The sequence below is a fragment of the Gymnoscopelus braueri genome (genome assembly GCF_963280865.1).
Source record: "Gymnoscopelus braueri genome assembly, chromosome: 14".
In the NCBI taxonomy this organism is placed as follows: domain Eukaryota; kingdom Metazoa; phylum Chordata; class Actinopteri; order Myctophiformes; family Myctophidae; genus Gymnoscopelus; species Gymnoscopelus braueri.
In genome coordinates, this window is record NC_137619.1 from 37,003,052 (window position 1) to 37,025,126 (window position 22,075).

The window sequence follows — 22,075 nt, forward strand, 5'->3', positions numbered from 1 at the left end:
AGTGAGAGAATTGTGTGGGTGTTTACTGACAATGGGCTGTCTTTTGCAGTCGTGTGTGGTCTGTCAACGCTTCTGGAAGTGCCCTGGTTAAGAGTAGATGGGCAGTGCCCGGACATGCCTGTCTTCCATCTCTATATAGAGAGTCCTGGCATCTTGTTTTATAAGAGGAGATCGATCTCTTTTTATGAAACAAGATGCCAGGACTGTTTCATCATTTCCCCTTTTCAATGCCGTCGTCCCTCCAGTGCACCACCTTTTGGAGGCACACAAGCGGAACAACCTTGTTATATCTGTAATGGCTCCCTGGGCAGTAAGAACTGCATGTCCTTGTGTCATGATAGCTTTGGAGAGCTGCCAGTGGATAAGTGCAATGATGTAGATGAATAGAGACACGGGCTCCAAAGTGTAAGAGCTTTTGCTTTATTAAAGAAACCAGAAAAAGGGACTTTTCTTTTTACACAGGAATTCAGTGGCAAATCTACAGAACAAACAACAGTTTCCAAAGTGATTACAACAAGCTTTGTACAGTATATATTAGAAGAGTGACTGACACAGACACACACACGCATGCATGTATGCATGCACGCGCGCACACACACACACACCTTGGCTTGACTGCAGCGTTCGAGAACTTGAAAAAATACATACTTAATACCCTGTCCTGCCATCATGCTACACGTCATGCTATGCGTTACTTTGAGCACCTTGCTGCACTGTGGTTTCACACTATCACATACACACATACGTCCTTAACATCAACTTTTAATAAAAAAATCACTTTGCCTGCAATGTTGCATGTTTGTTTTTAATATGACTATTCTTTGGTAATCAACATTCAATACATTCCTCTGTGCGTGGAGTATAGTTATTATTTACACAGCAAAATCCAGAGTGTGGATAATACCAATTCCCCTATTCAATTACAAAAATGTAATATAGTGAATTATACCAATACTAATATACAAATCTTATATATAAAATTATTGCATCTTTAGAAACGGAAAACAGACAAAAATAAAATGTTTTTCTTTTCTTTTTTTTTCTTCTTTTTTTTTTACATGAAGCAAATAACAATAACGCTTTTTTCAGATGTATGTTCCAAACGGATTTCCTCACTTAAAAGAATAAAAGTGCTGCCCTACGCAGCATTTTAAATATTTACATTACAGAAAAATAAAAATGACACGCCACTTTACAATTTTATATAATTTTTCATACGTCACCATTTATCAGCAAAGTTTGAATGTTTTCAAAGCCAATGTTAACCATAGGAACCCTTTGCGTCCCTATTCTGGGCATGTTATAAAAGGGGAACATTTGACGAAAACAAGCCAACGTTTTGGCAAAAATAACAGATCTATGCATTGTAAGCTTGCAGGTCGGCTTTTGGAGTTTTGGTGTAGAGGTAAAAAAAGGAGGGGGGCCAAGTATAGACCCCTTAGGTCAGTGGTTTTCAACCAGTGGTCCGGGGACCACCAGTGGTCCTTCGGGGAGTACCAGGGGGTCCCCAGCGAAATGAGTTAACAATAATTTTTAGCGTCACAATCATTTTTAACCACTTAGCTTTGGCTATTCAAAAATAGCAGATATACAAGCTCATATGTGCTTGTATGTGCTTGTAGATCTGCTATTTTTGAAAATCCTTGAAAAAGTGTGCATATCTTTGAATATTTATATCTTTTTAAAGCGAAAATTAACTGATATCTTTGCTTCTGGGGGGTCCCTGGCACAAAACATTTTCAAATGCGGGTCCGCGGCCAAATGTATATCAATCTAGGGGTCCCTTGGCATGAAAAAGGTTGAAAACCACTGCCTTAGGTAACAAAGTATATAAGGTTTAAGTGCAGGATTCCATTGGTGGATGGATGGGTGGGTGAATGACAGGGAGGGGGGGAGGGGTGTATTTACAGTAAAAGAGTCAACAGTAAACTGAGGTAGCACAGAAGACAGAAGGGAACAGAGGACCAGAGGTCTGTGTGGAAGTGATACAGGGAGGGGAACAGAGTAATGCCATTAAAAAAACGGGTTTACGGTCTTCTCTATTGATATTGCTGTCACGCAGAGCACCTCATTTCAGTGACGGGAGGGAGGGGTGAAAGAGGAAAGGGAGAAGAAAAAAAAAGGCTCATCCTGATGCTCTGAAGGATGGCTCTTTGAAGCCCAAAGGAGTTTTTTTTTTTGACGCGTGTCTTAACACATCGGGTGCCAAACACGTGTGTAAAAAATGTGTTTTCGAAGAGTAGCGCATAGGTGCCAAACACGGTAAAAACCCGTGTTATTCAATCTTTTTGTTTTTTTCGGGTTTTTTCCACACGGGAGGGGCTAGCGCAGCTCTGGAATCACCCACGGTGACTCTGAGAAGGAAGGGACAGATGGACCAAAAAACATGGCTCCCCATCCGCTTCCGTATCTCCTTGACAAAAACCTCTGTAGCTCCGAAACCTTTTCCGGTGGGGAAAACGAGTCATTTTCGATGCGCGATCCCTCCCCCCATTGTGACTCGCGTGAGAGATGTTATCGTTCCAGGCGTTAGCCAGGACCATCGTGCACCGTGCACGCATGCATTGTTTACATGGATTTGCTCGCCGTGGAGTCTAGAGCTTTAAACAGCGCAGCGCAGCACAACGGTGAGATTTATGGCACCGAACGCAATCTGTTTTAATAACATTCTGGCACCCGATGTGTTAATATGCCCACCCTTTGCACATGGAAATACGCCCCTCACAACTTGGTCCTGGGACATCCCAAGCAGTGAGTGGAGCACCTGTTGGTCCGTAAGCCATCGTCGGCAGTCAGATGGCGTATAACAAACATACATACCCAGGCCCTCCCCTCCCCTCCCCTCCCCTCCCCCGACTACAACACATGCACTGACAAATACAAGAACCCTGATGACCTCCAGCTGTTGTCGTACTGTAGGTGGAGTGGAATACGAGAAACCAAAAACATAAAAAGAAAACCCACAGAAACACACTCTCCGTTCCCCCTGCGGTCCAGACAGAGAGAGACAGAGAGAGATTTCCTCGGCGGAGGGCGATTGTGAGACAGACTTGCAGGGGTGACATTGCTGTGGCGACTGTATGGGGAAGAAGAATAAGAAGCCGAGAGCCCGTTGAGAGACTGTTGTATACCGGTTCAGGTCAAGAGAGATGAGATGAGATGAAGAGGCGTCGTTCTTTAAACCTGCACGAGCTCTGCGTCCTCAACGATGGGATCTGGAAGAGGGAAAAGGGGTTGGTTTTGTGAGCATGTGAAAAATGGCAGAAGAACAAGGATGGTTTATTAACCCATTAAGACCTGAAGCAGATTCTACACATGTCTTCTAAATCCCAACAGTATTCTGAAAAAAACGTATGTTTCTATATCAGTGGTGCTCAAACTTTTTCTTGTCAAGGACCCCCAAACTTGTATGTATTTGGCCGCGGACCCCCATCTCAAAATATTTCGTTCCAGGGACCCCCAGAAGCAAAGATTTGAGTTACAAATGTTCGCTTTAAAAATATATATATTCACAAATTTTCACGATAAAAAAAAAATAGCAGATCTACAAGCTCGTAGCGAGTGCCGCGCTACGAGCTTGTATATCTGCTATTTTTGAATAGCCAACGTGTAAAATAATGCTTTTTAGCTCAAATCAAAACGTGACACAGGTTCGTTCCAGGTTTTAATGGGTTAACCACATGCACTGACCTGCGCACATGCATGCGTCGAGTATATATATGCTGATACGTGTGGAAACTTAATTGCGAGGGAGTTAGAATTTTCAACATTCTACTTCCTACTTCTGCAACATACACAGATCATTGCAAATCTATCTCTCACACACACACACACACACACATGGAAACGCACGTACATACTCAGACACGGCGCTTGTATAGACCGGTTCTTTGTTTCTCAGAATAAGTCGTGAGTCACTGGCAAACCGCAAGAAAGCAGAACGAGCGAAGCGGTCTTTGGCCAGAGTTGTGACATTTTAAGATAAGAGGGAACTGTTTCTGGTTAAATTCCGCTAATGTGTATCATTTTTGGTCTTGAAAGCTGAAGTGAAGTTCTCATTCTTTATAAGAAAGGGCCTCGCGTTCAGGGGACTGTACTGGGGTTCTGCATACGATTTGGACACCATTCAAGGGAACACATGTTTTCTATGATCCTGGATGTATTTGTTTGAACAATGAACTTAACTTAATACTTAATACTAATGACTTTTTTTTTTTTTTATTCTGAAAAGAGCAACCAACTGTGAGCTTGTAGATATACTATTTTTGCTATATTTGACAATAATGACATGCCCAAAATAGAGGCATTATTATTATTATTTTGTATTATTATAATTTGTTTTCCAATTGGCCCCCTGGGGGGCACGACCCTCACTTTAAAAACCTCTGATATAGGACCATGTGTTATATAATTTAGTAACTGTAACAGTTCTGGCTACTGTGGCAAGAAAATGCACCCCAATATCTTTTTTAGTTTTTACTGTACTGCTGTACTGTTTCTAACTACTTATGAAGTATTCAAAGTCAAACCAAATCCAATCCTCACAATACCGACCTTCAATCCGATGTTAATGAAGTTCCAGAAAATACCTCATACATCAAAACAAATCTCGCTTTTCTAGCTTGGAAGACATTTGGTCATTTCCAAAGGTCCTATGGATGAATTCACTGTTTCACTGTGGATGTTCACTAAACTTGGCCCCTGTCCTGTTCCCCTTGTGCCCCCTGAGACTGAGCTACCAGGAAGCAGGGCAATCCACCTCAGAATGTGTGGAATGTCTGCCCAGGTGCCCCGGGAATCACTCGCCAAACACTCTGGATTTGAACTCAGCCGCTGTAACTAATCGTCCCCGCCATCGGTTCAAGTTGAGTTTGAGCGGAGCGTCTGAAAGGGCCATTAGTGTTTAAATGAGAGTGCTGATGAGTGGAGAATGACTTGAGAGGGGAAGTGCGAAAGAGAGGCGAGGGGGGGAATCGGGGTGAAAGTTACAGCGCAAACAGGTGGTTTCAGTTCTACAGGGACAGAAAGTAAAGCTCCTCAGCACACATGCCACTTCACTTAGTCACATCATGTTGGAACCAGCTGTTTTGTTGTGTGTATGTGTAAATGCACGCAAGTGTGTGTGTGCGTGCGTGCCTGCACGTGCGTATACATGATCACTGACTGACTGCACTTAAACCCATAGTTAATTTATTTGATCATTTTCAACTGTGCTGTGTCCTTGTTGATTTTGTATTTATTTATTATTCCAGCTTTGTGTCCTAGGAAAGATTGATTGATTGATTGATTGACTATCGGGTAGTTATTTTGAACATGGTACCAAGATGTTAAAAGACAGCAAAGAATCACAACATATAAACTAAACAACTCAATCCTGAAATTCCACGGTACAACACCACAAGATTTTTTTTGTTTTTTGTTTAAAGGATGTCAAAGCAGATTTAATTATCAATCTGTTCCATAAAGAAGTCCTAACCTGACTTTTTTAAAGCCCTGCTCATATTTAAAACCTTGATGTGACAGTGTAGCGGAAGGCAGTGGCGTAACGCAGAATCGCGGGGCCTCCCCGCGGGAGTTTCACGTACATGCACGCGCGTGCACAACCTGCGCGCGTGCGCGGTTGTGCACGCACATGCACTTTCGGGTCTAATTCGGGTCTAATTCGGTTCTATTTGACCAATATAAATCAACTTTTTTCATTTTTTTTGCTGTAAAAATATTTGTATCAGTGCAGGCGGGCCCCCCCTGCTGGTGGCCCCCCCGCACCGCATCACTTGCTACCCCTCCATTACACCACTGGCGGAAGGCTGTTCCACAACATAGCAGCAGTGTAAAAAAAATAAAAGTTACATTATAATTCACTTGAGGCACTTTACAAGAACACACACTGGCTCTGGTATTATAGTGTATTTTTGAGGAGCATGTCCATTGATAACATTACATATACGGTACATATTTGTGTTGCAGCTCCTGTTGCTCCACTTTGAGCTGTACTGGCAGCAGTCCAACCCTTCAGAATCTATCACTACCAACATGTTTGAGGGGACGCATTTAATAAATACCGCACTGAATAATATTATAATAGCATCAGCTGCAGTTTGTTCCTGGATTTAGCCGTCAAACCCCCGTACCAAGCAGAACATGCTGCATAATGGAAATGACACTGTATCAATGCTGACACGAGAAGTTACAGGAACTTCAGTTTGCTGTCACACTTAGATAATAGCAGCAATAGATTCACAGGAGAGTGACTGTTCCAATATTATTCCTGAATATCAGACACTTCAGTCTGAGATATAATATCAACTCCATTACAAAAGACTTTCCACATATTGTTTCTTGACAGCTTACTTCTTAGTTCCAAAACAGGATTATCCTCGGTTTTTACACAAATGTATTGAAAGCCTGTTATCTATGAGCCCACTCTTTCAATTACAAATTCATTACACAGAGTGTTCTCAAACCCACTGACCTCATTTACAGATAGATACCAGTGACACAGAATCATCAGCATATAACAGAGCTTACATTTCACAGCCACTGGCATATCATTTTTATACATAATAAGACATAAAAGAGACCCTATGGAACCTTGCGGCACCCCACATGAAATATCCAAAGGTTCTAATACAACCCATTCAACACCACAGACTTGAGTTCTTCCTGGAAGGTAAGAAATGAACCATTTTACACACACCAATCACTGTGGTCTGTGGTGATACACCAATCCACACCAATGCAACTACTTGCAACTGCCATTTGGGGATAATGGAGTAGTTTCAAGGAGTTGCAGTTGCAAGGAGTTGCATTAATGTGGCCTGGCCTTTAACAGTACAGGATGACTCACTGTGTCAAATGTTTTTTTTTGCAAATTGAGCACGATTATGCCAACATCATTTCCCTCATCAGAGTTTTGTCTAACAACATCAAACGTAATGACTAAGACCGGTTTCAGTAGAGTATGTAGTTGTGAGGCCAGACTGACGCTCATACAACACATTTTGTCTGACTAAACTCTGCTCAACTTGCATACTCTACCCTTTGCTAGAGATCAATTTACTCCTACATTGAAATAGATCTGGTTTTTCATTTAATCTGGATCTGATAGGATGACATACAGTATGTTCAGGTTTCATGGTCACGTTGCTGGTGGGAGTAGAATTGTGCATGGGTTGTGCATGGGTGTCGTACAATGAAAGTAGCAGATCTACAAGCTCTGTGAGCTTGTAAATCTGTATTTTTTAGCTGTGCAACACCCGCACGCAAGTATAACTCAGGCTTAAGCCAGGCTAAAGGCTCTGAAAGAGGTGCCAGCTCCAATAGGGCCACCTTCGTTTTTATGCACGTAGGTTCGTGCATGCATGTGTACATGTGTAGTCCTGTGTGCATGTCTTTGTGTGTGTGTGTGTGTGTGTGTGTGTGTGTGTGTGTGTGTGTGTGTGTGTGTGTGTGTGTGTGTGTGTGTGTGTGTGTGTGTGTGTGTGTGTGTGTGTGTGTGTGTGTGTGTGTGTGTGTGTGTGTGTGTGTGTGTGTGTGTGTGTGTGTGTGTGTGTGTGTGTGTTTACGTGCATGTCCTACCCTGTGATGGGAAGAAGACATTCCCGTCTCCAGAGGGAGAGAGGGGAGTTGCTGCCTCAGACAGGAGGTGGCGTCCTGTCTCTGATGTCTGTCTGGCCATAATCTGAGACACGGTGCGGGTTTTAGTCTGCGGGGATCCCACCATGAACACAGGGTTCTCATGTCCCAGGGCCGTACTGTTACACACACACAGGCATTTAATTGCATTATTACAAAAAATAACTATTCACAATGGTAATATTATCATGTTAATAATATCATTCTTCCAAGTAGTGTACATGCTTAAAGAACCATTCTGGTGATATTGTGTCTTTTGTCCGTTGACTATGAGTCATGGTCTAATTTACAATACAGTCATTTTCCAAAGTCGTTTTTTGTTTTGTTTTGTACACCCTATTTCCCCATTTTGCGACCTTTTACATAATAAACCCATCATAACAACATGTTCTGCTTCTAGAGCACTGAACTGCTTAACATGCTACGATAGTGATAAAAACAAAACAAAGGTGACATAAGGTTCATTGTGCTGGATTACCTATCTCAAGCCAGTTTCAAGTCTCTGCAAGTTTACTGAAATGAATGGAAACCAATGTATTCCTCAAGGAGAAAAAAACTAAACAAAACAAAAACTACAGTATGTTTTGGATGTATACCAAATGGTTCCACCATTTGGGGCGGCCATAGCTGAGTGGTTAGTGAGCCCGCCTAGGGAGCCAGAGGCCCTGGTTGCCCCAGGTACGATTCCAGGCCAGGCCAGCATATGTGTCGATGAAATGAAATATGTCCCTGAGCAAGACTCTTAACCCCTAATTGCTCACAGGCCCTCATTGGAAACAAGCCCGCAAGTACTTTCATGAACGTCCTGTTAAAAGGAATTATCCTTATCCTTATCCACATTCAATACCACCAGTATGGTCAAGCTATCGGCTATTGCAGTGGTTCTCACTCAACCTGTGGGTCGGGACCCCCGACCCACAGGGACCCTCCACATGATTTTTTTTGGGGGGGGGGTCCCCCCAGATGATAGTGAAGTGACAATTTGAGGACTTTTTAAGACCTTATTAATTCCTAAAAAGAAAAAAAGAAAGAAACGAAAAAGACCATTACTGCGTCAAAAGTAATCAACAAACTATACAATAAAAACTGGTCAAACATTGAAAAAAATAATCAAAGAAAGAGGCATGAATTGTGAAAATAGCCGATGTACAAGCTCAAAACTAACGCCTTGCAATGCGAGGCGTTGTGAGCTTGTAGATCTACAATTTTCACAATATTTATCTGCTGAGTCAGACTAAATTGAATGCCTCAACTCCTTCAGGGTAGGGCAGTTCAAATATGATTATTTTTTGGGGGGAAGGGGGGTCACGGCCTGAAAAGGTTGAGAACCACAGAGCTATTGTACACTGATGCCATGGTGAGACATTATCCTTTGTGGTGTGTTTATGAGGATGTGTTGTGGACAAAACGGCTGTTATTGAGGTGGGTCTGCCAGGCCAGCTGTCACATATAGACTGTGGGAACACTCACCTGTCCATTCTCACCAGCTCGTGTGCACCTGGAGAGAGAGAGAGAGGGAGAGAGGAAAGGGAAATGGTCTATTGTGAGAGAACTGAAACGGAAGTGAGCGGAACCTTTCAGCTACAGTGTGGATGTGTTTCCCGCTGTGTGACACAGATCTCAAGTGTCCTGCACTGTTAGTTCTACAGGAAATGCGTGGGGAGTGAGGCATAATGGCCTATACCTGGTTTGGGAAAAGCTGCGTTTTGCTGTGTCATGCATGGGAATAATTGTCTGTCGGTGTGTGTGCGTGCGTCAGCGTCTGCACACACATACCCTAGTATCTACGTGTGCATGTGACCGCATAATGTGTGTGTTAGTGCCCTCGTTTATAAAGCGTGTGTGTGTGTGTGTGTGAACTGTACCAGTATCGGCCACGTAAAGCCTGAGTTATAGTTAGTTGCGTGCGGGTGCACTGAAAAGAACAGATCTACAAGCTCACAACACATGGCTCATGCGTTGTGAGCTAGATTTGTTATAGATCAGGCTTCAAGGGATAAACCGGCAGCGGTTCCGGTAGGAGACACAATGGAGACTCTTTGTGTCTCCTACCGGAACCGCTGCCGATAATTTGTTGGGTGAAATATCCCTTTAATAGCTGTGTTTCTCTACAGGTATAGTTCTTCTGAGTGTGTGTGTGTGTATGTGTGTGTGTGTGTGTGTGTGTGTTTGTGTGTGTGTGTGTGTGTGTGTGTGTGTGTGTGTGTGTGTGTGTGTGTGTGTGTGTGTGTGTGTGTGTGTGTGTGTGTGTGTGTGTGTGTGTGTGTGTGTGTGTGTGTGTGTGTGTGTGTGTGTGTGTGTGTGTGTGTGTGTGTGTGTGTGTGTGTGTGTGTGTGTGTGTGCGTGCGTGTGCGTGTGTGTGTGTGTGTGTGCGTGCGTGTGCGTGGCTGCATGAACATGCACGTGTCAACTTACGTCTACTGGACTGGGTGCTCTGCCTGTGCTTGTACACCAGCAGCAGGATGAAGGGCACAGAGAGCAGGGCCATGATGCAGGCTGCTGTGGCCAGGACAGCTGACACTGTGCCTGGGGACACAGACAGAACAAGAGCGGGTTAATTGTCATTTCTTTGGGAAGGTCGCTGATTGTTTTCTGTGGGACGGTGTTGCTTGTGTGCGACATACCTTCAGGTGGTTTGACATCCAAGACGGTGCAGGCCTGAGATCCATTTCTCCCTGGGGAAGTGATAACATACAGTATATTTATTTTTTGTTGTATTTGTTGTTTGACAATGGTGTTGTTGTTTTTTTTTGTTTACCAGCTAAAACATGAATTATATAGAGTGAGCTTGGGTTTTCTCCAACACTGCAGACAATGCCATTTGACTTCACCAAATGAAAAGACCACAGAATCCTACAGTAGAGTATCCTGTAGACCACAGTGGCTATCGTAATATCACCACAGACCACAGTGATTGGAATTAGATCAGAGAAACCATTCAACAATGTTACATCATTGGAGTGAAAATTTATCGGAAAGAATATTGCAGCGTTTTCCTGTTCTTTGTTGTCTGTTGTGCAATATTTTTTTTTTAGATCTGTTGTTTGCGGGACTTGGCTTGCACTTTATTTTGTTACTTACAAACTAGTCTGGGAGGCATTGCGTCGGAGCTTGGACAGCAGGGGCGCGGCCACTGCGTTGTGATTCAAATCAACAGCCAATGAAGAAAAGGGGGCGGGATCCACATGCAGTGGGTGTTGCATCTAAATAGGATCGACGGGAAGCAATTTCCCCTTGAGAAATTGCGGCCGCCATTGTTGTGTACTGCTGTTTGCCTCTCGTCGGACTTTTTAGACGAGTTGCACAGCTCTCAGACCGGTAAGAGGCGTGTCCGCTCAGATTCTGAGCGTAAGCTACATCCCGCCCACAAATACCAGGGCCCAGAAGTTCCTCGCCAGAGCTGGCGAAAACTTCTGGGAACTCAGATTACTTACAAACATGACTTATGTCTGTATCTCAGATTTTGAAATAGGTAATCTAATCACCGAAACGTCACTAGTCAGCTGTGACCAAACAAACACGCAGGCACACACAAGCGCACACGTGCACTCGCACAGGCACGCTCAGAAACTCTGAAACAAGAAGCGGCTTGCTAGCTCCTCATGCATTGAAGGAGGCATGAGCTCAGTTCTGGGCTCTCCCTAGGCTGTCAGAGGGAGAGTAGCGCCCAGGATTACATAGGCAATTGGCACTGGGTGAAAAAATCGTGGAATTTTTTTTTTTTTTAAGAAACAGGTGTGTGTCCTTACGTGGCGTGATGTGGAGTATCACGTGGCTGTGGGGTTTCTGCTGAAGGATCCCGTGCCTGTGTTCCACCTGGTAGTCCAGGGACATGCAGCAGTAGCGGCCCTGGTCCCGTATGGTCACGTTCTGCAGCTCCACCCAGAAGCCCCTCCCGTCCTTCTCGACCCCGTACTTCACCCCGGGGCCGGGGTGGGTGCGGACGCTCATGTTGACGTTGCGGGGGCCCACCCGCTGGTGGCAGTGTTGGTCGCTGTGCGGCGTGAAGAGCCAGCTGTGTTTTATGACGTCGTTCAGGTGCAGGGCGTTGCCGCTCTGCACGCACTCCATTTTGACGGAGGCGCCCTCGGGGCAGGTGTAGTACAGGTGCGGCGTGGAAACGCCGAGTGTGGCGGGGTGGTGAGACGTCTCACCGTGGACTGCGGAGAGAAGAGAAAAAGGACGGGGGAATGAAGATGACTGACTGCCACAAATTGGTTACACAAAATAGTGGTAGAAGCGACGCATCTCTGTCATTTTAGATTTCTTTGGCTATTCAAAAATAGCAGATATACAAGCTCGTAGCGCGACACAGAGTGCCGGGCTATGAGCTTGTAGATCTGCTATTTTAGAAAGATTTGTAAACATTTTCAAAACATTTTCTACAAGCTCATAGCGCAGCACTCGGTGCTGCGCTATGAGCTTGTATATCTGCTATTTTTGAATAGCCAAAGAAAAAAAGGAAAAAGATGAAAAAAAAACTTTAATGCATCCTCATACAGATAAAAGTTGATAAATATAAACATTTTATATTTTTGGCAAGTATCTCTTGCATATGGCCCTATAAGATGAAAGGATGAATCTGTGATCTGTGATAACAGAGCAATGGTTACAGACAGTCGGGCACAGTTGTCACCAAAACCACACTTGAGCTGCAGCTCATCCGTGGCCTATTTGTGCAAGATTCATAATGATACTTCCTGGTTTGTATTTTGGGTCAAACTAAGATGTTTTCCTGTGCCTTTTCTTCTTCTTTTATTTTTGTTAAAAATACAGAATGTACTACCTGAAATGGCCTAACCTCCACAGTGAAACTAATTCTCAGTGACAACATCGCTAAGCTATTTTAAAATCAATAAGTGTAGATTATTTTAAGACCATATCTACATAGTCAATGGGTCTTATTGTTGATCTTTGCAATGAACTCACAATATACAAACACAACACACTAAATTCCTAAGGCAGGTCCATGGGACAACTAAATGTAGTTTTTTTTTTTACTATTTCATTTCTTATCAGAGGCCTCCTACAACAACATTATGTGAAAGGTGGAAAAAAGCGAATATTTTCTATATCTGGCTCTTACAGGGTTAACTATCCTGGGTGGGGGGGATATTGCATGCCCCCCCCCCCCCCCAGGGGGCTTCTGAACAGAGTTATACTGCCAAGCATAAATATAATTGCATTGATTAAGCTGCTATTAAATGTTCTCTTTAACGAGAGCGGCCCCTTACATAGTGATAGACCGTAGTAAATCTCTGCTCTGTATATTTCATGTGGAGTCTTGTAAGATATGATGGTAGCAGAGGTACAGTATCTATCTACACAGTAAAATCCAGAGTGTTGATTTATCGCTTTAGAGATAAGACCCTTATGGGTCCATTTTAACAGTGTCAGAGATAAATCAACAACCCACATCTGACGGGCACTAAAGGTCTCTCTGGCTGCTCTAACTTACTAACGTAGAAGTAGTCAATACATTTGATCCTTAGCTTTTTAGATGATAACGTGAGTAGACAGTAGGCACGATCAACACCATCAATACAACTCATTTCTGTACCTTCAGGAAACAGCCAAAACATACGACAGACTCTTACAGACTTTACATATTTCTTAGACATACAGCAGCCTTTCGCTCTCAGACTAGTACACAACACTGGACCACATCCTGTGTGACTGGAGCTGTTATCTGTACAGAAATGGAATGAATGTACAAATAGGCTGATATGTGTAACGTTTTACTTTACGTAGAGAACAGGCTGCAATTAGAGATTATTCTCTCTGCAATTAGAGATTATTCACTCTGCAATTAGAGATTATTCTATCGATTAGTTTTTCCGATTAATCGAATATTCAAAGTGTTTTTTGATCATTAAAAAAGTATATGTATATCAACAAATCAGTGTGAAAAGAATTCTAATACATTTTTCATAATCGGCTAAATCAATTAGCCTAATTAAACCCTTATGTGTTATTTTATACTTAGAACGGTGACATGCAAAAATCGATTCTTTTGTATAACCGATTGACTGTTGCACCCCTATTATACAGTGTTATGTATTCATTTAAAAGGTAACACAAGGTAACACACAATGAGAATGGTCCTCATCTGTGGTGTGCGGTACACTGCAGAGACGTGTCCCCGGGCTGAGCATGCTGAAGCTATTTTCTAAACATCGGCAGACAATTATAGTAGGCTGGCGGAGAACTTACTATACAGTGCAGCCACGCTACATCAGCACTCATTATTAGGCACATATATACATAAGATAAAAAAAAACAAAAAAAACAATACCACACTTTCTTTTTTTAATGACTCTTGGTCAGTGGTGTAAAGTAACTAAGCACATTTACTCAAGTACTGTACTTAAGTACAATTTTGAGGTATTTTTTACTTTACTGGAGTATTTTCAGTTTTCAGTACTTTTACTTCTACTATCTCAGAGGCAAATATTGTACTTTTACTCCACTACAATTATTTGAGAACTTGAGTTACTAGTTACTTTGTAGATTATTATTACAAAACATACATTAACCACTTCAGCCCTATATACTTTTTTTGAAAATAGCAGATCTACTACTTGTAGATCTGCTATTTTCAAAAGATTTTTATGCATTTGAAAACTCATTATGGGACATTCTGCATAATGAGTACTTTCTACTTTTGGTACTTTAAGTACATTTTGATACCAATACTTTAGTACTTTTACTCAAGTACATTTTTTATTCCTGACTTTTACTTTAACAGAGTACAGAGTACTTTTTCCACCACTGCTCTTGGTTGTCCATTGTGTAAGCACCATTTGCTGTTTGGTTTTATGTATACTTTTGGGTTTGTGGTCATAGTGAATTGGTGAAATGCTAGTGCAGTGGTATGTGTGTCCACAGCTGTGTGTGTGCAGAGTAGTAGTACAGTACACATGCGCCTGCAGCACATGTGTGTGTGCGACTGTGCGTGCAAGTGGTCGTGTGTAGATAGATATGTGACATATGTGGGCTTTAGGAGGCTTTCTGGTCGAAACAAGGATTTGAGGGCCGGGCTTCCTTCCTGCACAGGCACGGCACGCGAACAGTGACTCGCTGACTCCATCTCCTCAACTCAACAACAAACGTGCTTTCCTGTCTGGTCTGGCAACCCATGCAACCTCATTGTGCTTGCACTACTATTAACGTCCTCAGGGGGGCAGGAAACCAGGCCTGAGGGACCCTTTTAATATGAAACCAAAAAACAAGAGGAAAGCCAATCATTTGTTTCCATACTAAAAGTCAACACTAGCTTTAAAGAGGTTTCCCTCCAAGCTGCTTGATGGGAAATACAGTAGCTATACAGTAGTCAATGACCTTGGCTGGCTGTTTGACGTGGAGGTCTTATGTGCATCCTGTGTGTGTGTGTGTGTGTGTGTGTGTGTGTGTGTGTGTGTGTGTGTGTGTGTGTGTGTGTGTGTGTGTGTGTGTGTGTGTGTGTGTGTGTGTGTGTGTGTGTGTGTGTGTGTGTGTGTGTGTGTGTGTGTGTGTGTGTGTGTGTGTGTGTGTGCGCGTGCGTGCAGAGAGAGACTGACACTACTAACCATTCTGTGTCAGGAAGAGCAATAGGAAAACCATGGAGTGAATTAAAGTGAGACTGTTGCCCCTGTGGCTGTTCCTGTGTGTGTGAGTGGGTGTGTTGCATGCGTGTGTGTGTGTGTGTGTGTGTGTGTGTACAATAGCAGCTGGGAACAATAGAAGGCCTTCTCCTCTCCTGTTTCACACACACCCTCCCAGCAAAATTTTGCTATTTTGACACTCTCAGAGTTCAATTTAAGGATATTACTGTGTTCCTGTTTCCACCGCCCCTCCCCCTGCTTGTAGCTCAAATCGTTTTTTGTGTGTTTGTTTTAGTTTTCAAATAGAGTACTTCTGGCCTTAGACCAGGGTAAATATAAGACATCTGTGTGTCTTGGCTCTATTCTAGATGAAGTTGATGCCCTTCTGATCTCAATTCTCAGGAGGCTAGTCCCTCAGGGCCCAGACACAGGCCCTCTTTTGTTTTTAACCTCAGAAGAACACCACCTGTTTAGGACTTGTTTCTCATGACAACTCTCTCTCTTTCGTAACACACAGCCTTGCTACATACAGCTACATAGCCTGTTTGAAATATTTTTTAATTATCTTGTATTAGCTTTTGTTAAATAGTTCTTCTCTGCAATTGGAATAATATTTATGACTCTGTGCAGTTGCAGTGGTGTTGATACATTATGGAACAGTCAGCCTAGCCCAGGGGTTCCCAAACTTTTCCATGCAAAGGATCCTTACACAGCCATAGCCTCTGGCTGAGGCCCCCCTATTGTGAAATGCAAAACATTTCACAATACTTTTTTTGGGGAGGAAATAAACAATTTTGACAATAATGACATGCCCAAAATAGGAGAAGAACCATGGTGAAAGTGGTTAAACTGGCACAATTTTATTTGAATTACATTCTTGTATTTATGTTTTTACATTTCCATTTCCAATTGCCCCCTAGGGACCCCCACTTTGAAAAGCACTGGCCTGGTGGAGCAGGTATGCCTGTATTTATGCGCCTGAGTCATTATAGCTGTGTTTATACTAGTGCCATCTCCATCGCCCAATTCTCACCTCCTGCAATGACAATCATTAGCTAACCCATTACTGGGTGTTAATGAAACCAGTGGGAGTATCCCAGATTACACACACACACACACACACACACACACACACACACACACACACACACACACACACACACACACACACACACACACACACACACACACACACACACACACACACACACACACACACACACACACAGTTTCAGTGGAAGTTTCTGGTATCTGTGGGGCCATTAATCTTGAATCACTGGTCAGTTAGCTAAAAAAAAGAGGAAGTTGTTAGGGGTCAGTGCATCATCTCCAGGATAAGAGAGATCAAGATAAGAGTAGTATAGTTATATACTTATAAACGTTTTTGTGTCTGTGTCTGGTTTCTCTTCAAATTATTTTGAAGAGAAATATAATGTTTATTAGTATGAGTAGTGTAGTATTTTATTACATTTTTATAACCTTTCAAACATCTAGCCTAACCTTCCTGCCCTGACATATGACGCTGTCTCTGCATTACAACGTTGCTGCATAGGCTGAACAGTTTTGTAAGTGTACTTACAACAGAATTTCTTCATGTAACTGCAGGGATGCCACAGTTACGTAGGCCTATGTTAAAATGTCCATGACGTAAAATAACATAAAAGGAAGTTATTTGTCTGGAGGTAGCTTTTAAAAAAAAAGAAGAAGAAGAAAAAGAACACCCTGTTGAGGCCCTTGTTTATATGGTCTTCATTGCTCTTCAGTCTTCACCCATAAACACAGATTGGTTGTTGCGAACGCAGCGGAAGGAGGCGCGCCGAAGGCGCGCCTCCGCGCAAGTGGAGCTTACTATGAAACCGTGCTAGGGTTGTGTCTCTCTCTCTCTGTGTCTCTGTGTCTCTGTGTGCACTGCCTGTGTGCAGCTCCTCTGAGATAAGTAAATGTCCAATTTAGACGTACCATACATCAAATGAAAGGTCTTTGAAAACTGAACACACCTGTCAAGGTTGCGTTTAAGCCCGCCCCTTCCCCCGGAAGCCACGCCCCGGAGAAGGCTACTAAAAACTCCCCATTGAAACCCCATGTTAAATGAAAAGTGCCCGAATCGCTCCCAAACTTTTTCTACCCCCCCTAAGTGGGGGTCTACCAACAAATACTTCGGGCTCGGATTTTGGCTCCGCCCCCCGGAAGTGGGTGAAACAGGCACTTCTAACACTTTGTTGAATTGTTCAAAAACATTCCAAGTTTTTTTTTTGTGAATTTGTATTTTTCTAAGATGCTCCTTTTAACGCAGATTTTTTTTTAATTTAATTTTTTTATTGGTTACTTTTTTTTAAATATTTTTTTTCATTCTTTTTTTTTTTTTTTTGCGTTCGCTTACCGCGTTCGCGCGTCTTACTTGTATAATAATATATGATTAATATGGTCAGTGTTTACAGTAAATGCATGGATTGCAGCTATGGTCATCATGATACACTGGTTCTGAGATGAGTAAGCAGTGGTGTAAAGTAACTAAGTACATGTACTCAAGTACTGTACTTAAGTACACTTTTGAGGATTTTTTACTTTACTGGAGTATTTCACACATTTCGGCCATTTGAAAAATGTGGCGCATTGTGAGCTATTTTCAAAAGATTTTTAAACATTTGAACTTGAAATGGGACATTCTGCATAATGAGTACTTTTACTTTTGGTACTTTAAGTACATTTTGATGCCAATGCTTCTGTACTCCGTTACAAGTTAAAGTATGGAAAAATGTACTCAAGTACATTTTGCGTTCCGGACTTTTACTTGTAACAGAGTATTTCCATATTGCAGTATTGATACTTTTACTTAAGTAAAACATTTGAGTACTTTTTCCACCACTACTAATAAGTCATTTAGTGTCCAAGCAAGGCTGTGTGGGTCAATGTTCTGTCCTTGGCTGACAATGACAGATTGTAACCAGCCGTACGAAGGACCCATTAGTTATCCATTAGATTAAACCACGGCATATCAACCACATCAAATAAGGCTTATTATAAACACAATAGGCTACCCATAGAAAAATTATATCCCAAAGGAACAGGGGCTTTCCCTCCCTCAATTGTCTTCCGTCTCTCACACACACCCATATTGCACAAATAATACACACAAGCATGCACACACACATAACGACTTCCCATGTCACATCAGGGTTGTCTCTGAATTTGGCAGACCTAAAAACCTAGTGGGTCTCAAAGTGCGGTCCAGGGACCCCCAGGGGGTCCTTGGGGGTGTTCCAGGGGGTCCCCAGCTAAATGTGTTAATGTAGCATCAAAATCAGTTTAACCACTTTTAATTCCATATGCTCAAACACATTGCATCGGGGTGCGTTGCTTGTAGATCGGCTTTTTTATCTTGAATATTTTCACTTTAAACATTTTAACACCAATCTTGTTGCCTGACATAAAATCTTTATAGATGGGGGTCCGTGGCCAAATACATATTAATTTAGGGGGGTCCTTGACATGAAAAGGTTGGAGAACCAACCACTGCAGTGCTAACCTTAGGAAGTCATATATAAACTCAGTGCCCTAATTGATAATGATTAGTCCCTGCATGACACAGGCTGGACAGCACGGCCTAGGACACAATTAGAGGAGAAAGTGGTCCACTCCGCAGAGAGGGATCACACCCTGCCAATATAGGGTCTACATTATCGACTATTGTGTCTGTCTGTGCCATGTCCTGTGCACAGAACTATTACACCCTGAACCAAAGTGAGAGAGCAGGGCAGCAGACAGCAGGCAACGCACAACATTTTGCATTCAGCAGAGGCAGAGCAATGTTGATTTCGTCGACTAAAACTATGACGAAAAAATTTCGTAGACTACCTTTTTTTACTGATGAAAACTAAATAAAAACTAAATAAAAACTAAGCTATGATTACTAAAAAAAAAACTAAATATTTTGACAATTTCGTCAACAAATAGAAACTAGACTAAAATGTCAGGGAGGGACTAGCGGAGACCCAGTAGAACTAAAAGACAAGTCATTTTATGCTTGGTTGTGCTCGGGTGTTGAGCTCTGAAAATAGAAGATCTACAAGCTCACAACGCGTCGCACTGCGACGTGTTGTGAGCTTGTAGATTGGCAAGTGTGCATGCAACTAAGTGTAAAATCAGCCATTACGACGCCATCAAGGCACCGCCAAAACACATTTTAGTCTACTAAATCAACTGTAGATTTAGTCGACTATAATCTTATGATATTTAGTCAACTAAAACTAGACTAACAGTAAAACTTTCAGGTTACTAAAATATGACTAATTGGAATTTGATTCAGAAGACAGAATCAAAATTTGCTGTTAAAATCAACACTATTCTGCATTCAGCAGAGAGACCAGCGGTGGCCTCTCTCTGAAAGGGACATTTTCACAGTAGATCAGCTGGTGGATCCAGACAGAGTTTACAGGTCTAGTCTCAGCCGTTTGGGTCCAGTCACAGTGACTCCAGTCCCAATCATTCTAAAATAACAACAGTCTGTGTTGTGTGACTTACAAGAGCTTCAGAATGTAGGCTAAACACTAACAAAAAAGTTTAAAGGCTTCTTCCAGTCTGTTTTAATTAGTAGCGATTCAGTGAGGATCCTTTGATGAGCCTATCGCCAGTTTATCTAATTAGGCCGTATACTAAAGGGCGAAAACTGATAACCTGTGGGGATTTGATTGGCGTTTGAAGTGAAGCAGCACCCTGCTTCAGTGGACAGAGGTGGGGGCGGAGGACGGGGGGGACACAGAACAGCTGCTTGTTGGGACCGGGGAGGGAGGGGGTGGGGGTCAGTGTTGCCAGATTTTGCGATAGAAATAAGCAACTGGGTCTCTGAAAACAAGCCCAAAAGAAGTGACTATTATGGGTCACATGAGCATAGGATATTTTATATCTACAAGCTACAAGTTATGAGCTTGTAGATCTGCTATTAAAAAAAAAAAAAACTTTAACAACACCAATCTGGTACAGGGGTCACAAAATACTTTTAGATGGGGAGGGGGGGGGGGCGTGCCGTGGACAAATACATATTCTTTTTTGGGGTCCTTAACATGAAAATGTTTGAGAACCACCACTGGTTTAAACAACATTAGGAAACAAGCCCTACAAAAAAGTAACTTCTCTTTAGAAACAAGCCCAAAAAATAATAATACCCAAATGCCCAAAGTTGCTTCTTATAAGCGGACATGGCAACACTGTTAAACCCACTCCGTCTCCGCCAGATGTTGTGTCTCAGCGCGCAGCGGAGCTTTATAAGTCTAAACAACAACACAGTGGTCTGAAAACATCACTATTCCCTACACAAACACACTAGAATGACTATTCTTCTTTCCTGCTCTGACTGTTACGTCTCCAAGATAAACTAGTTAATGAGTAAAGGAATTGGCGATGCGGTAAAACTAAATAAACCCCCCAAAATATATACATTCTGCGGATTTCTGCCGAAAGCAGGAATTAAATAGACATTATTTCTGACGCTAATGAGATTACATTATAACCGACGAACTTGTTTATTGGCTTTAACTTGCAAAGGAACCATGGAATATAAATGTAAACACTAATCAGCAACAACTCAACAGAGCCAGAGACTTTGTTTTGGAAAGAAGAACGTGTAAACAAGTTCACACTCGCCCGAACAGTCGGACAACGCAAACACAAACACAGCGCGCAGTGGAGCGCGCTGTGTTTCCCAAACACTGGTTCGGGGACCCCTTTGTGGGTCGCGGACCACTTTTTATGGGTCACGAGTAAATGTCAAAACAAAAAATAAATAAATAAATCAAGAATAAAAAAAAAAAAATTTCAAAATAAGATCATGAAAAAAAATCCATGAATTAGAAAACAAATGTTTGAGTGGTACTGAAAATAGCAGATCTACAAGCTCACAACGCAGCGCGAAGCTTCGCGTTGTGAGCTTGTAGATCGGCTATTTTCTCTTTAGAGTTTTGAGCTAAAAACTGTTTTAGTTTGGGAACCAGAGTGCAGCAGAGACTCGGTCCTGTGTCTTTAAAACGTACCTCCAGAGATGATCGGCAGAGCGGCGCAGAACCAACACACAAACATCAGTCCTAAAGTTGGACTCCTCCGGTATAATAATTCCGATGTCATGATGATTGTCTCGGATCTTTTCTCTCAAAGAAAGCGCGTCTTTCTTCAGTGAAGGTCTGTTTTGCAAAGCATCAATGAAATAACGTGTCTGTCTTTCTCTCGCAAATGTATGATTAAAGAGCCATAAAGTTGCTCCACACACACACACACACACACACACACTGCCTGTCACTTCTGCTCTGAACTTCTGTCACTAACTTTTAGCCTACTTCTCCAATCTCCTCTCTGGAGGAGGATGAAGAAGTTGGCTTAGTGCTGCAGCAACAAGCAACCTGATACAAACCCCTCCCCCACATGTTACTATCTGTCAACTCCCCCCCCCCCCCCTCTCTCTCTCTCTCTCTCTCTCTCTCTCTCTCTCTCTCTCTCTCTCTCTCTCTGCAAAAACATTGTTGTGAAACTACATCCTCCTCAACATGCTGCATGCATTGCTCCAGTCCAGTGGGTGGAAATTACTAAAAGTACTAAAATGTTTTACTTTAAAGTTAAAGTATCAATACTGCGAATGTAGAAATTCTCTGTTTACAAGTAAAGTTTTTTAAAAAATCATTTGAAAATAGCTGATCTTATCTACCAGCTTGTAGATCGGCTATTTTCAAATGGCCGAAATCTATAGGGTTGAAGTGGTTAATGTGTGTTTTGTAATGATAATCAAAATCTACAAACTAGTAACTAAAGTTTTCAAATAATTCTAGTGGAGTAAAAGTAGAATATTTGCCTCTGAGATGTAGTAGAGTAGA

At 42.3% G+C, this 22,075-nt stretch overlaps 2 protein-coding genes across 2 annotated transcripts in view; one reads left to right on the top strand and one right to left on the bottom strand.

Moving 5' to 3' along the window:
• Positions 1 to 22,075, top strand: part of cdh23 (cadherin-related 23) — a 317,500-nt gene that overhangs the window by 256,956 nt on the left and 38,469 nt on the right. The gene's annotated exons all lie outside the window — the stretch shown is intronic.
• Positions 400 to 21,576, bottom strand: vsir (V-set immunoregulatory receptor). The gene is made up of 7 exons (XM_080448678.1): positions 21,245 to 21,576; positions 11,385 to 11,795; positions 10,260 to 10,310; positions 10,051 to 10,161; positions 9,106 to 9,133; positions 7,579 to 7,754; positions 400 to 3,215 (listed from the first exon to the last, which is right to left on the bottom strand). The coding sequence occupies exons 1-7, from the start codon at positions 21,333 to 21,335 to the stop codon at positions 3,178 to 3,180; spliced, it is 906 nt and encodes a 301-aa protein (XP_080304804.1). The 5' UTR covers positions 21,336 to 21,576; the 3' UTR covers positions 400 to 3,177.